This window comes from Nannospalax galili, unplaced genomic scaffold (assembly GCF_000622305.1).
Source record: "Nannospalax galili isolate Female #2095 unplaced genomic scaffold, S.galili_v1.0 scaffold334, whole genome shotgun sequence".
In the NCBI taxonomy this organism is placed as follows: domain Eukaryota; kingdom Metazoa; phylum Chordata; class Mammalia; order Rodentia; family Spalacidae; genus Nannospalax; species Nannospalax galili.
Genome location: NW_008336888.1, coordinates 3,831,063 through 3,845,431, shown reverse-complemented (window position 1 = coordinate 3,845,431; position 14,369 = coordinate 3,831,063). Strand labels below are relative to the sequence as shown.

The following is a 14,369-nucleotide window of genomic DNA, read 5'->3' as shown; positions in this document are numbered from 1 at the left end:
CCTGCCCCGCCTCAGCCCCCACCCCCACGCCCGCAACCGCCGCCTCCGCCACCTCTCCCTCTCTTGCTCTTTCCTCCTCCTGTTTTCTCTTCCCTCCGCCTCCTGGCCTCCGCGTCTCCGCCTCCTCCGGCGCTGACGCTCGCGTAGAGCCCCGGCGTCAGACGCGCGTGGGCGGGGCGAGTGCGGCGGGGGGTATAAGTAGAGGGTGCAGGAGGCGGTGCTTCCCCTTCTCCCCGGCGGTTAGTGCTGAGAGTGCGGAGTGTGTGCTCCGGGCTCGGAACACACATTTATTATTAAAAAATCCAAAAAAAATCTCTCCGCCTCCTCCGGCGCTGACGCTCGCGTAGAGCCCCGGCGTCAGACGCGCGTGGGCGGGGCGAGTGCGGCGGGGGGTATAAGTAGAGGGTGCAGGAGGCGGTGCTTCCCCTTCTCCCCGGCGGTTAGTGCTGAGAGTGCGGAGTGTGTGCTCCGGGCTCGGAACACACATTTATTATTAAAAAATCCAAAAAAAATCTAAAAAAACCTTTGAAAAAACCAAAAAAAAATTTACAAAAAATCCGCGTCTCCCCCGCCGGAGACTTTATTTTTTTTTCTTCCTCTTTTATAAAATAACCCGGTGAAGCAGCCGAGACCGACCCGCCCGCCCGCGGCCCCGCAGCAGCTCCAAGCAGGAACCCCGAGACCGAGGCCTTCTCACCGCCCGGACCCAACACCACCCTCCGTTCCCAGCCGTCTTCCGCCGCCCGCGGCAGCGGATCCCCGGTTCCACGGCCGTTGAGTAGTTGTCGATTCCGGTTGAATTTTGTCCCTCTGCGCTTGCCCCCGCTCCCCTCCCCCCGGCTTCGGCCCCCGGCCCCGGCACTCGCTCTCCTCTCACGGAAAAGGTCGCGGCCTGTGGCCCCGCGGGCAGCCGTGCCGAGATGAACCCCAGCGCCCCCAGCTACCCCATGGCCTCCCTGTACGTGGGGGACCTCCACCCCGACGTGACCGAGGCGATGCTCTACGAGAAGTTCAGCCCGGCCGGGCCCATCCTCTCCATCCGGGTCTGCAGGGACATGATCACCCGCCGCTCTTTGGGCTACGCGTATGTGAACTTCCAGCAGCCGGCGGACGGTGAGAGCCAGGCCGGAGGGCGGCGGGCGGCCATGAGGCTCGGGCCTAGCGGGCCGGGCGAGGGGGCCGGGAGGGCATGTCAGCCCCGGGGGTCAGCTGGGCCGAGGCCGGGCTCCGGAACCCCGGGCCGGACCCCCGATCTCCTGCTGGTGGGGACCGTGCAGCCGGCGGCCGCACGCCCCTCGCGTGCCGGGCCACTTCCTCTTTTGCGACCATTTTCTCGTCCTCAGTCGCTCTCAAACTTTAGGGTGATGACGCGCCAGGAGGGTGGGTGAGATTCGCTTCCACCGCGCTCCCGCCAGAAGCTGCGGGATTGTGGGGCTCCGAGCCCCCTCCTGGCGCAGTAGGTGGAGGCATCCAGTCGCCCCCTACTCGGCCGGCACTGGGCCTGGGGAGGAAGTGTAATTGAGGGCTCGAAAAAGATACCACGTGTTGAACCCTATAACCTCACAGGCCCGAGGCCTGTGCCTGCTAATGGCCCAATCGCTGGGGGGAGCCCAAGGCTTTAGAAGAAAGTTAATAGGGTAGTGCGTGGTGGTGGTCCTTAGGGCCATGATCCCATTGCTCTTACATCACTGACTGACTGCTAGACCTAGAAAAGCAAAGTGTATTTGGAGTATTTCTCAACAGTGTGTTCCTCCCCAGCGGGGTGGAGGAAGGGGTGTGGAAGAAGACCCCTGTTGAAAGGAATTTACCACGCACCTTAGCTCATTTAAATTCAATTAGATCTTGGTTTAATAGTGGTAGTAATTTGTTCAGTGTTTATTCTTTTTCTGAAATAGAACTAGTGGTTGTGAATTTTTTAAAGCACACTGAATAATTTTGGTCAGTGTTAGTGTAACCTGAGTCTTAGGGAATCATTGAGCACAAAGTAACAGTTTATATTCTTTTGAAGTTAAGACAATTCACAAAAACAAAAATCTTAAGAACAGGTAAAATCTGTGGCCTGGCAAGTAGGAGATTTTTTTTTTTTTTTTGTCTAAACCAATTGACTTTAAGAAGTCATTTTGTTGGTTCCTTCCCCCTCCACCCCTTTAGCTGCTTGAACACAAACCAAGTATTAAAAAATGAGCTTGTTTTTATTAAGTCCATAAGGTTGGAATAACTTTAAGTTCAGTTAATGACCAATTTATCAGTAATTCACTAAGTCAAAGCCAATAATTGGGATTTGGGGTAAGCAAGATACTGAGTGACATGGAGCCAAAAGTTGTAAAACTGTACTGAGATTTCCCTTTTACTCTGTAAGCTGACACGTCAGATATCACTTTTTTACAGTTTTCAACTCTGGGCAGGGTGGCACACGACCTAAGATTAAAGATAAGGTTCACACTTTTTTTAATCCCAGCACTCTGGAGGCAGAGGCTGGCAGATCTCTTGAGATCAAGGCCAGACTGGCCTACATAGTGAGTTTCAGATGGATGAGCTAGGGAGACCCGGTCAAAAAAAAAAAAAAAAAGGAAAACATAAAGATTAGAGAAAATAACTTGAGCAGTAATTTTTAAAAAGTGACTGTAAAATGGTAACTTGAAAGTGTCCCTTAGTGCTTACTGATTTCTTTAATCCAAAAATTCAATTTTAAATTTCTTGGACTTGAAAAGCTGAACTTTGCCATGATTGTAAGTACACTGTACATATATATGTCTGTGCCAGTAGACCAATACTGTAAATCTGTTCAGAAGAGTCAGTCTTGCATCTTTTTTCACACTTTATTTTGTGTCTGTAGATAGAATATACCAACCTTTCCAAATGGTTTGTTCTCCGGTGGCTTTTCATTCTCCTTTTTTTAAAAAAAACAGTATTTTTAACTTTATTGCAGTGGTGGACTTGGGTTCCGAAAGTGACTGGTGTTCAATTTAATAGGAAGAGGTGACTAATTCCCGAGAAACTCAAGCTCAAGCGAAGTCAGCTTTAAAAAACTAGGAAAGCTGAGTGGGTGTGGCCAATTGATGATGAGGGAACAGCTGATTATCACTATATTCTAGGAACTGAAACTTAAAAGAAGTGACAGGAAAACGTGTCCTACCAATAACTTTACAGTTGGCATGAAATTTGGAAATTGAGGAATTCAAGTGGACTAGCCCCTCCTTAGGGACAGTATTTTTAGGTTACATTTTTCCATTTGAGAGTTTCTGTAATGATATGGGCATTCATAATTCTGTTCTTTACAGACCTTAAGATCTTGGAGGGTTTTTTGTTGTTTTGGGGGGATCTTTTTGACATAGGGTCTCCCTGTAGCCCCAGTAGGCCTGGAGCTCACTGTGTAGACCAGGCTGGCCTTGAACTCACGAGTGCTGCCTCCCAAGTGCTGGACTTCAAGGCATTGACCACCACGCTCAGTAGATCTTGAAGTTTATAACAGTATCTAAAAGTTATTGGAGTAAATTGTATGTCAGCATTAAAAGTGAATGGTGAATATTGTTGACCCTTTGCATCTTAAGTATATCCTACCTCGCCAATTCATGTTTTACATTTGAAGTCATTCTTTAACTTTCCTAGCTTCCTGCATGAAAGCAGAAAACTACAGTGATAATCTCCCCAATCATGTGGGAACTTTTTAAGAACCGTCTTTGGCAGTGATAAGCAATAAAATGACTGTTTAGCCTACAGTTCCCTGTTCCTTCTGTCACTGATTAGATTGTATATGAAGAATTCTTGGTGTTATGTTGATTGGGAACAAGAAGGTACCTTTAATTAAAGATTGTTTCAGAAATACGTTAGCAGTGTTATCCTTTACTATAAGGGAGATTTGGGGCTTTAGATTATCAGTCTTTTTATACTATGCAATTCAAATCCTAATATATGGTATTAGAGAAGGACCACATGATCACTCCTTCCCCTACCATCACTGATAATTTTAAGTGGTTAATAAAAGGTTTGAAGTAATATTTACTCTGAAAATGTCTTTCTTGCAGCGGAGCGCGCTTTGGACACCATGAATTTTGATGTTATAAAGGGCAAGCCAGTTCGCATCATGTGGTCTCAGCGTGATCCATCACTTCGCAAAAGTGGAGTAGGGAACATATTCATTAAAAATTTGGACAAATCCATTGACAATAAAGCACTGTATGATACATTTTCTGCATTTGGTAACATCCTTTCATGTAAGGTAAGCAATGGTGTGACAGGGCAATGTTGAGCTCCTATTAGTTTTTGGAATGGCATTTATGCTATGTGTTAATGGCTGCTTTGATTTCCCAAATACCTGGGATCAGATGGCTAACATTTCTGCAAAGCAGAAAAATGTTCACAGCAGTAATGAAAAGTGAGCATGTCTTTCCTGTTCCTAGGTTGTGTGTGATGAAAATGGCTCCAAGGGCTATGGATTTGTACATTTTGAGACACAGGAAGCAGCTGAAAGAGCTATTGAAAAAATGAATGGAATGCTTCTAAATGATCGCAAAGTGTAAGTGTAGCTGTTCGGTTGATATTTCAAAACTTTCTTTAGTAGTTGTATATCAATTTTTTTAAGTAATATTTGACCCAGGCTTGGTGATACATGACTTTAGCACCATTTCACATTTGGGGCAACTGCTAAGACACTATACATACATTATGGTCTTTTTGAAACAGTCTCCCTCTATCCTGGAACTCACAGAGATCCACCTGCCTCTGCCTCCTGAGTGCTGGGATTAAAGGTGTGTGTCACCACACTAGGCTGGAAATAGGTCATCTTGTCTGACATGATACCACATACCTGTGATACTTAAGCTTGAGAAGCTGAGGCAGGGAAATGCTCTGCAGTCCAGAATTTTTTAAGTACCAGCATGACAAATCAGATTTCAGCATATTAGATTTTCAGATTAGAAGTGCTCAGCTAGTAAATTTCACGTATATTGTAAAATCTAAAACATTTCTGGCCCCAAGAGGTTACTCATTCTGTACCCGGAATGAAAGTGCTTAATGGCAGTGCTTTAGAGAAAAAAATTAAAAGAATGTCTATGCTGCACTGGCAAGATCCAGGTAAAGACCGATTTGTTTCCGGTTTAACTATATATTGATGCATCATTCTGAAAAATGGCTTGATTATATGTGTAAATAACAAAGTCTCTGTTCCCTTTGTACTCTGATTTCTGTAACTGTCATATGAAGAAATACAAGGTAAAGTATTTATCAGCAGAAAATTGTCTTCAGTGAACTATTACTGAGATTGTTCACCAAGCTAACACATGGAGAAATCTTCCCATGTATTTGAGGACTATAAAAAACCTCCAAACCATAGAGTCTCAGTTGATGAGTGTGGAGCAGAGAAAACAAAAATACTTAAAGCCAGGTTTGATGTGAATGAGGTTATAGAGGCTGGTGTTTTTGCTCTTATTTTGGTGTGCATTGCTGTATAATAGGCACTGTTCATAGTAGAGAAGAATTAAATTTTGGGTGCCTTGGCATGATACACAGACTACTGATAGGATTGACTCTTTTTTTAATTTTTTATTTTATGTGTATGCGTGTATTGCCTGCACCTGTGTCGTGCAATGCCCAAGGAGGACAGAAAAGACTGGCGGATCTCCTGGAACTAGAGTTACGGACAGTTGTTAGCTGCCATGTGGGTGCTGGGATTGGAATCTGGGTCTTCTGCAAGAACAGTCCATGTTCTTAACTGCTGAGCCATCTCTCCAGCCCCAGGACTGAATCTTTTAATCCTGGGTTAACTAGATCAGAATGTCAATTATTTTCATGACTTCAGTGAAGGCCATTTTTGTTTTGTAGTTTACTACAAAATAAAGACTGAAAACTCAATAGCAATTAAGAACCAACCATTAGGCTCAATTAATTTGAGCTTTATAGAGTGTAATGTTAAAGTCCTTATATTTTATTAGATTTGTTGGACGATTTAAGTCTCGTAAGGAACGTGAAGCAGAGCTTGGAGCTAGGGCAAAAGAGTTCACCAATGTTTACATCAAGAACTTTGGAGAAGACATGGATGATGAGCGCCTTAAGGATCTCTTTGGCAAGTTTGGTAATGTCCCAATTAAATTTTTACACTAAGTTCTGGATAATTACCCATAGTTTCATTATTGGTAATAGTTGACCAAAATATTTAAAATCCTTCATTATTTAAATTAAGCTATAGAACCACTGACTGCACTACAATGTAGCATATAAGTAGAATACTGTCTGACTTAAAAGGTTAAAAGCATTGGGTTAGCACATAAGATGGTGTGTCTGAGATTTTAGTTTGGCTATATTAAGATATATTTAACCAACGTAAAGTAAAATTTATCTTTAGTTATAGGACAGAAAAACTGGCCAGCTGTAGGCTATGTTGTGGTCAGTGTCAGTGATAGTCCCCAGTGATAACTAAGTAGAAGTTAATTTACTTAAAATTAATGAAGTGCTTTAGGTATTAGAGTAAAAGATCAGGAAGTAAGCTTTTACGTAAATGATTTGCTGTCTCGTTGCTTTTCCCTCTTAACTGAACTTAGAGATGGGTTTGGTTTTTGGTGTGTGGTTTTTTTGTTGTTTGGTTTATTTTTGCGTGTTCAAATAAATTGTAAATCTAACACCTTTTAAAGCCTACCATGTTGCTCCTCTTTGAGCAAAAAAAAATTTATCAGTTTGTTTTTCCTATACAAGATAGGAAAATAAGTGATGTCATGTTTTACATCTTCAAGTTTGCCGTAGCCTTTTCTATATTATATCTGTCGTGCATCTAAATCTTAAAAATTAGAGGCCACTGTTTAGTTTTAGAAACTTTCTAAAGTTGTATTTTTGTTAACCACTTATCCTAATCCCCGGTTGACCACCAATATATAAATGTCAGGCTTTTAAAACTTGGCTTTACACAGTAGAAATTTAAGGAATGACCTTAGTAAAAAAGAAACAATCTTCCAGTGCCTTCATGCCTTCCAAATTCTCTTTCATGAAATATTTTTTTAGCCTTTTTTTTCCACATACCTGAGATGCCACATACTTTCTCTTCCTTAGTTAACAGGGTGAAGATTGCCTTTAGAAACAGCCTCCTCCACTTAATTTCCTACCAGAGGATCTAGCCATGTATTCCCCTCATTTCTTATTGGAAGCACATGGATTAAGGAAGAATTTAAAGAGTTAATTCTGAGATCAAGAAAATCAAATTAGTGGTTGAAAACAAAACTCTGTACTCTAAAGCTAAGAATAAAACTTGCAAAGTAGACTTCAAAATGGAAAAAAGAATCTTAAGGGAGTATGAAATATTTACAGAGAAGGGTCTATGAGAGAATAGCTAAATGCTTTAGAGCATGACAGGCTTGGGGGATGTCTGGAGGCTGAGAATTATTGTGTGCTGTGTTGTCAACCCCACTACATTGTTTTTAATGTGTAAAGATGTGAAAAGTGTAAGCTAAATATAATATGAAATAGTACTGAATCATTAATCCTTTTTTAGGGCCTGCCTTAAGTGTGAAAGTAATGACTGATGAAAGTGGAAAATCCAAAGGATTTGGATTTGTAAGCTTTGAAAGGCATGAAGATGCACAGAAAGTAAGCCTTTTAAAAATATTTATTCTCTAATCGGGGTATATAAAGTTGAATTGTTCTTGTATTGACATTTGTTTTATACATGTATAAGTTTATATATGGTAACATTAACGGTAGCAATTCAACATTTTGCATTATTTTAATTATTTGCATTTTATGCATTAGTTTGAGTATGAATTGGAAGTCTGTTGTCCCCAAACCTGGAGATTTGAGGATGGGTCTGTCTTTAACCTTAAAAATTGGACAAATTTTCCTTGTTACTGAAAAGGACTTTGTATGTTACTAATGAAAATTTTTTTATGATTTCTGTAAGGCTGTGGATGAGATGAATGGAAAGGAGCTCAATGGAAAACAAATTTATGTTGGTCGAGCTCAGAAAAAGGTGGAACGCCAGACGGAACTTAAGCGCAAATTTGAACAGATGAAGCAAGATAGGATCACCAGATACCAGGTTCATTTTTACTTGAACAAGCAAAATAAGACAGGGATGAGGAAACCTAATTTACATTCATTTCAGTTACTAACTGAGAGTTTGAGAGGGGAAAAGAAGAAACACGAGCTAAAGTAAAAGGTGTGCTTAGGTACCATTATGGGTCTCACCCTTTTTTTACAGTTTCATTTCTTTTTTTAGGGTGTTAACCTTTATGTGAAAAATCTTGATGATGGTATTGATGATGAACGTCTCCGGAAAGAGTTTTCTCCATTTGGTACAATCACTAGTGCAAAGGTAAGATTGTGATATGTTTATTTGAGAATGGGGGGAATCCTGCATGAAGTATTTACTCCCTAACCTAATAGCTCAGTAGTTTCCTTCCAGAGAAATGTCTGCTTTTGCAGGTATTTTACGTGACTACTGTAGCCTAATGTTTGACTTTTGCAGATTTGAATTCTGAAACTTAATAAGAAAGGTTGCATTTGGTGCTCAGTGGATCCTTCCATATTATGTCCAGTTCCTTTTGCTGCTAAACTAGTTTTTTGTCTTATTTTGTTTCTGTTTCTTTGAGATAGGGTTTTATGTCGCCGTAGCTGACCTGGAGCTTACTATGTAAACTAGGCTAGCCTAGAACTCCTAGAGATGTATTTTTTTGAGACCAAGTCCCTTTGTAGCCCCAGTTGGCCTAGAACTCTTGTGGGCCAGACTGGCATTGATTTCACAGAAATATTGCCTCTGCCTCCTGAGTGCTGGGACTAAAGGCATGAACTACTACCACACCTGGCCTTATTGATGTGCTTTTTATGTGTTCAACAGGTGTACTCATGCATATTTCTACTTGGGGTTGCCTTTAGATTTAGGAGCACTTTTGGTTGGGCTTTTAATTGTACAAGTATTTTCTCATTACCTTTGGTAATACAGGATCTAATATTAAATTCCCAAACCTTGAAAAGTTGATGTTGAGTTTCTACCTCTCCTATGTCTCTTGCTTGACTGCTTGTGATTTTTCCCTTAATATTTAGTTAGAAAGGAAGAGTTAATGAACTCAAAGGGTTAATACACTACGATTCTAGCCATAACAGGCTTATTGATTCAGTGACCTTAAATGACAATGCCTTTTTGTCCTTTATTCTACCATCACACTAACATACTTTCTCTCTTTATAGGTTATGATGGAGGGTGGTCGCAGCAAAGGATTTGGTTTTGTGTGTTTCTCCTCCCCAGAAGAAGCCACTAAAGCAGTTACAGAAATGAATGGTAGAATTGTGGCCACCAAGCCACTGTATGTCGCTTTAGCTCAGCGCAAGGAAGAGCGGCAGGCTCACCTCACTAACCAGTACATGCAGAGAATGGCGAGTGTCCGAGCTGTGCCCAACCCTGTGATCAACCCCTACCAGCCAGCTCCTCCTTCAGGTTACTTCATGGCAGCTATCCCACAGGTAGGCTGTAAGAATTTCATTTAGGTTTTCATATTAGGTCATTGCTAATGTGTTTTGTGCCCTCCAATAATATAGTATTAAATGTATATTGAAATGGAATTAGGGACAATGCAAAAGTGTGAAAGAGCCTGGTAAATGTATTTGAGAGCATACACATTGTTGGGTCTTTGCCCTTTCCCCCCAGCCCCCTCAAACTGATCTGTTTGCTTTCTTCCTGTAGACACAGAACCGTGCTGCATACTATCCTCCTAGCCAAATTGCTCAACTAAGACCAAGTCCTCGCTGGACTGCTCAGGGTGCCAGACCTCATCGTAAGCCTTTAATTTTTCTTTTAGTTACAATTGGAAATTGAGGTCTGGGGATGTAGCTCAGTGGTAGAGCACTTTCCTAGTGTGTATTAGGCTATGGGTTCAAGTCTCACATACTACCCCCCCATTGGATATTGAATTTAAAGTATATATGAAGCACATTATTCTATTAGTGGTAAGTTACTCTTCATGATTTGTGGTTAAGATATTTTTAGGATTCTGGTACTTGAGATGTCCTTGCTACATTCCCTTTGACTTTCTCCACCCTCATGTCTTAAAGCCTCTTTTGTTAGGATTATAGACAGGTATATGCCACTGTCCCCTACTTTCACTAAAAAGTGTTTCATTATTGTCTTCAGGAGATAGTGTTGATTTCCCTTCATGAAAATTGTGGCATTTCAAACCTTGCCCTATGGGACAAAGAATGGAATTGCAGGAACAGAGGGGTTTTTTTGTAATCCTGTTACATATTTCAGATAGGAATAAGTACTTGGCCATTGTATGATTTAATTCATGTCTTTATTGGTGCTCTGACATTGTAAGTATAGAAAATATTAACTTTGAAAAATCACTTCACACTTGGTCACATCTATTAGTTCATGCAAATTTGGGCTCTAGAAAATTCTATGCTTTCAGTGAGGTTTCCCAGTTAATGTGTACTCCTTTCTTTAAATGTAGCATTCCAAAATATGCCCGGTGCTATCCGCCCAGCTGCTCCTAGACCACCATTTAGTACTATGAGACCAGCTTCCTCACAGGTTCCACGAGTCATGTCAACACAGCGTGTTGGTGAGTCTTAACCCTTTCTGTAAAAATTGATCTTCAGTTTGAAAAAGAACAATAACAATGAAAATTTTTTTTTTTTAGCTAATACATCAACACAGACGATGGGTCCACGTCCTGCAGCAGCTGCTGCTGCAGCTACTCCTGCTGTCCGCACCGTTCCCCAGTATAAATATGCTGCGGGAGTCCGCAATCCCCAGCAACATCTTAATGCACAGCCACAAGTTACCATGCAACAGGTGGGGGTTTCCTCCTGTGTTGGTAGGATCATGGTGCTTAGTTGAAATCATCAAAGGTGTGAAGATAGCTAGCTGCATTTATTTGAACTTAAACTGTCTAGAGCAACTTGTGCCTTGGAAACTAAACAAGCAGCCAGCAGTCTTTCACCCTAAGCTAATGTGTGGTGTGAGTTGTTTGGTATAGATAGGTGGGAAGTTATGCTACTTTTGGGTTTACTTTTTTCTGATCCTGGGACCAAAGCATGATGATAGGGTTCCAGAGAATACTGGTTATAGAAAGGGAATTATGACAAGTGAGATTATATATACTTGTACATAAGGTGCTATGGGCTCTTTAGCCTTTATTTCTCTCAGCTTCTTTAATCATACTTAGATGGTAATATGTCACTTCGGTGGTTGTCCATTGATGACAGGCTTATGTTTTCCTATTTTGTATCTAGCCTGCTGTTCATGTACAAGGTCAAGAACCTTTAACGGCTTCCATGTTGGCATCTGCCCCCCCTCAAGAGCAAAAGCAGATGTTGGGTAAGTAACTCTGTCATCCTGCTTTGTCAGTTACAGGGTCTAGAAAATGGAAGGATCATTTAGGCACTTTGTACCTAAAAGTGATGGCTTAGGACAGTGTTGTGAAGAAATTCAAACTGAAACCTAGCTAGTAAGAACATGTGGAATTGTAGGCCACTGCTTGCCCTGACCCCCACTCCCTCATCAGAACAGGGAATTTCAACAAGGAGAAAGAAATGGTTGACTTGGTCTTGGCCCAGATTTAACAACTCAATAGTAACATCCAAGAAACTGATAATGCCAGGAATGATTACCTTGTGACAGAGTTTTTGCTGTTTCCCATGAAAGGCAATGAGATGATACCAAATAATATGTTCTATATAAAATAAGGTTCCTAAACCATGGGTTGATATGTGCATTTTTTATTTTTTGTTCCTAGGTGAACGGCTGTTTCCTCTCATTCAAGCCATGCACCCTACTCTTGCTGGTAAAATCACTGGCATGCTGTTGGAGATCGATAACTCAGAATTACTTCACATGCTTGAGTCTCCAGAGTCTCTCCGCTCGAAGGTAGTCTATCATGTCTCATTGCTTCGTAGCCATGGTGTTCAGGGCTTATCACAGAAGCTTTATTCTACAGAGCATTTACATGGTGCTTTATACAAACTATACGCAATTGTAAGAGCTTTATAAATACTGTAAACCCTCAAATACTGTAGTGCTCGTTTTCCCCACTGTAGATTAGGCCTGAAGCCTCGAGGGGTTGAATAATTGGCTCGTTGCAAAACCTGTGCTTAAATCCAGTTAGCTTAGTTCCAACATCCAGACTAGTGATTGCTGCTTATTCCATTTTGTCTGTTTTGGTGAGAATTTATTATTAATTAGAAACTCTTGGGTCACTTGTCCTGAGCATTTGTTGTTTGCTCTTTTACAGGTTGATGAAGCTGTAGCTGTACTACAAGCCCACCAAGCTAAAGAGGCGGCCCAGAAAGCAGTTAACAGTGCCACTGGTGTTCCAACTGTTTGAGTAAGTTTTCCCTCTGGCTTGTTTGCAACTTCTTGTGTTCATCTTTTATATCAGCTTGCTGAGCAATGAAGATTTTTTACAAGTAATTTCTCTCTGTTGGTAGTTTTTCAGAGGAGTGGATATATAAATGGTTTGAGGGAAATTTCTCCTGTCACTCTGATACTGATGAGCATTCTTAAATCGGTTATTTCAGATTAAGTGGTCTATACAAAGAGTTGGTTTTCATATTTCAAAATCAATACTTTATAGGGTGGTAACTTCAATAAGTTGCCCTTGGGCCTGTGTCACACTTCCCTTATTATTCCCCAGAAACACAGTGTAGTTACACAGCTAGGTCAAGACTAGGGTTTGGCAAATCTTATAGGTGACTAGATAGAAGAGTGGGTTTTGTGGGCCATGTTATGTTTGTTGGAGTTGCTCAACTCTGGTGTCCACGGTACAAACAGCTGTGAATAAGAAGAGTGGGTATGGCTGTGTTTCAATAACATGCTGAATCACTGAATTCAGTCAAGGGGCCAGTATTTGATAAGTGCCAGTATTGATCTTAATAATTTTTTCTCCTTTACATTTACAGATTGATCAGGGACCACGAAGAGAAACTCGTGCTTCACCGAAGAAAAATATCTAAACATCGAAAAATTTAAATATTATGAAAAAAACATTGCAAAATATAAAATAAATAAAAAAAGGAAAGGAAACTTTGAACCTTATGTACCGAGCAAATGCCAGGTCTAGCAGACAATTGCTAGTCCTAGATTACTTGATTTAAAACAACAAAAAATACAAAAAAATAGTAAAATATAAAAACAAATTAATGTTTTATAGACCCTGGGAAAAGAATTTTCAGCAAAGTACAAAAATTTAAAGCATTCCTTTCTTTAATTTTGTAATTCTTTACTGTGGAATAGCTTAGGATGTCAGTTCTGTTTTAAGTAACAGAATTGATAACTGAGCAAGGAAACGTAATTTGGATTATAAAATTCTTGCTTTAATAAAAATTCCTTAAACAGTGAATGGTTATGCTTCTATTTATTTTAGTTCCTTTAGTAAGTTGGTATGTTTGACGGGTACTTTTTTTTTTTTTTTTTTGGTCTTTCTGAGATGGTCTCCCTGTAGCCCCAGCTGGTCTGGAACTTAGTTTGTGTAGACCAGGCTGGCCTCGAACTCACAGATCTGCCTCCCCGGCACTGGCTGCAATTAAAGGCGTGTGTCACTACGCCCAGCTGATAGGTGTTTTCTTAATAGTGCATAGTTGGAAATAGCTAACAAGTCTATAAAACAACCCAAAGTTCAAGAGTTTCTTGGTGTTGCAGGTCTTTTTGTTTAGTTCATTTAAAGGCAGGATAATTTCTGTTGGTTTTAGGCAGTATCTTGGTAAGTGGCATTGGTTGGCCTCAGCCTCCTAAGTGCCGAGATTACAGATGTGTGCCATTGAACCGAGCCCAGTTTGACAATTTTTCTAATACATTTTAAGAATTTAACTTCCAATATATTGAGCCTTTTTTGTGTATGTTAAATGTGTTAATATCTCATGCATAAATTTAAGCCTCTCTTAAATTTATACCAATTCCTCACTACTTGGTTTCTGTGCTGTAAGACCATTACCTTAAACCTAATTTATTGAAGATAAACCAGGTATCAATAGGCTGACTTCCACTTCGCTACACTTTTGACCCAGTTCAAAGTAACCACAAGACACTGTGAAGAGTACTTTGATATTTTCTTACTCTTTAACACCTTTGACATTTTCTTACTCTGTGACCCCCAATTTACTCATTCCAGTGATTTCATAACTTTGGTTAGGTTCTGGATACTTAAGTTTAATGAATACATTGGATCAGCTCTTACGGAAGCAAAGTAAAATCTCAAGTTTGGTTCAGATAGGAAGTAAGAGTTATTAGTACACTGGTCCTGCCAGGTCATACTCTGATACACAGGTGCTAGAGGCCAGATCAAGGGAACTCCCAGAGTGACCCTGTGTGAGGACAGGGCACACCTTGGCACAATGCCAGAGCTTCTCTGATCTTGCATCAAACCTGCTGCAAACCACCTGTCATGTAAACAGTC

General features: G+C 41.0%; 1 protein-coding gene across 1 annotated transcript; it reads left to right on the top strand.

The window, feature by feature from the left end:
• The first annotated feature begins 410 nt into the window (after nt 1-410).
• Pabpc1 (poly(A) binding protein cytoplasmic 1) lies at nt 411-13,316 on the top strand. The gene is made up of 15 exons (XM_008831560.3): nt 411-1,113; nt 4,026-4,219; nt 4,401-4,516; nt 5,931-6,070; nt 7,478-7,572; nt 7,883-8,020; nt 8,201-8,296; nt 9,169-9,441; nt 9,662-9,752; nt 10,428-10,538; nt 10,617-10,771; nt 11,212-11,296; nt 11,715-11,845; nt 12,210-12,302; nt 12,877-13,316. The coding sequence occupies exons 1-14, from the start codon at nt 921-923 to the stop codon at nt 12,300-12,302; spliced, it is 1,911 nt and encodes a 636-aa protein (XP_008829782.1). The 5' UTR covers nt 411-920; the 3' UTR covers nt 12,877-13,316.
• Nucleotides 13,317-14,369: the final 1,053 nt, after the last annotated feature.

Coding starts and splice junctions, on each gene's coding strand:
- Pabpc1 (XM_008831560.3), top strand. CDS start 921: ATGAACCCCAGCGCCCCCAGCTACCCCATGGCCTCCCTGTACGTGGGG. Junction 1,114..4,025: donor CTTCCAGCAGCCGGCGGACG/GTGAGAGCCAGG, acceptor TCTTTCTTGCAG/CGGAGCGCGCTTTGGACACC. Junction 11,297..11,714: donor AGAGCAAAAGCAGATGTTGG/GTAAGTAACTCT, acceptor TTTTGTTCCTAG/GTGAACGGCTGTTTCCTCTC.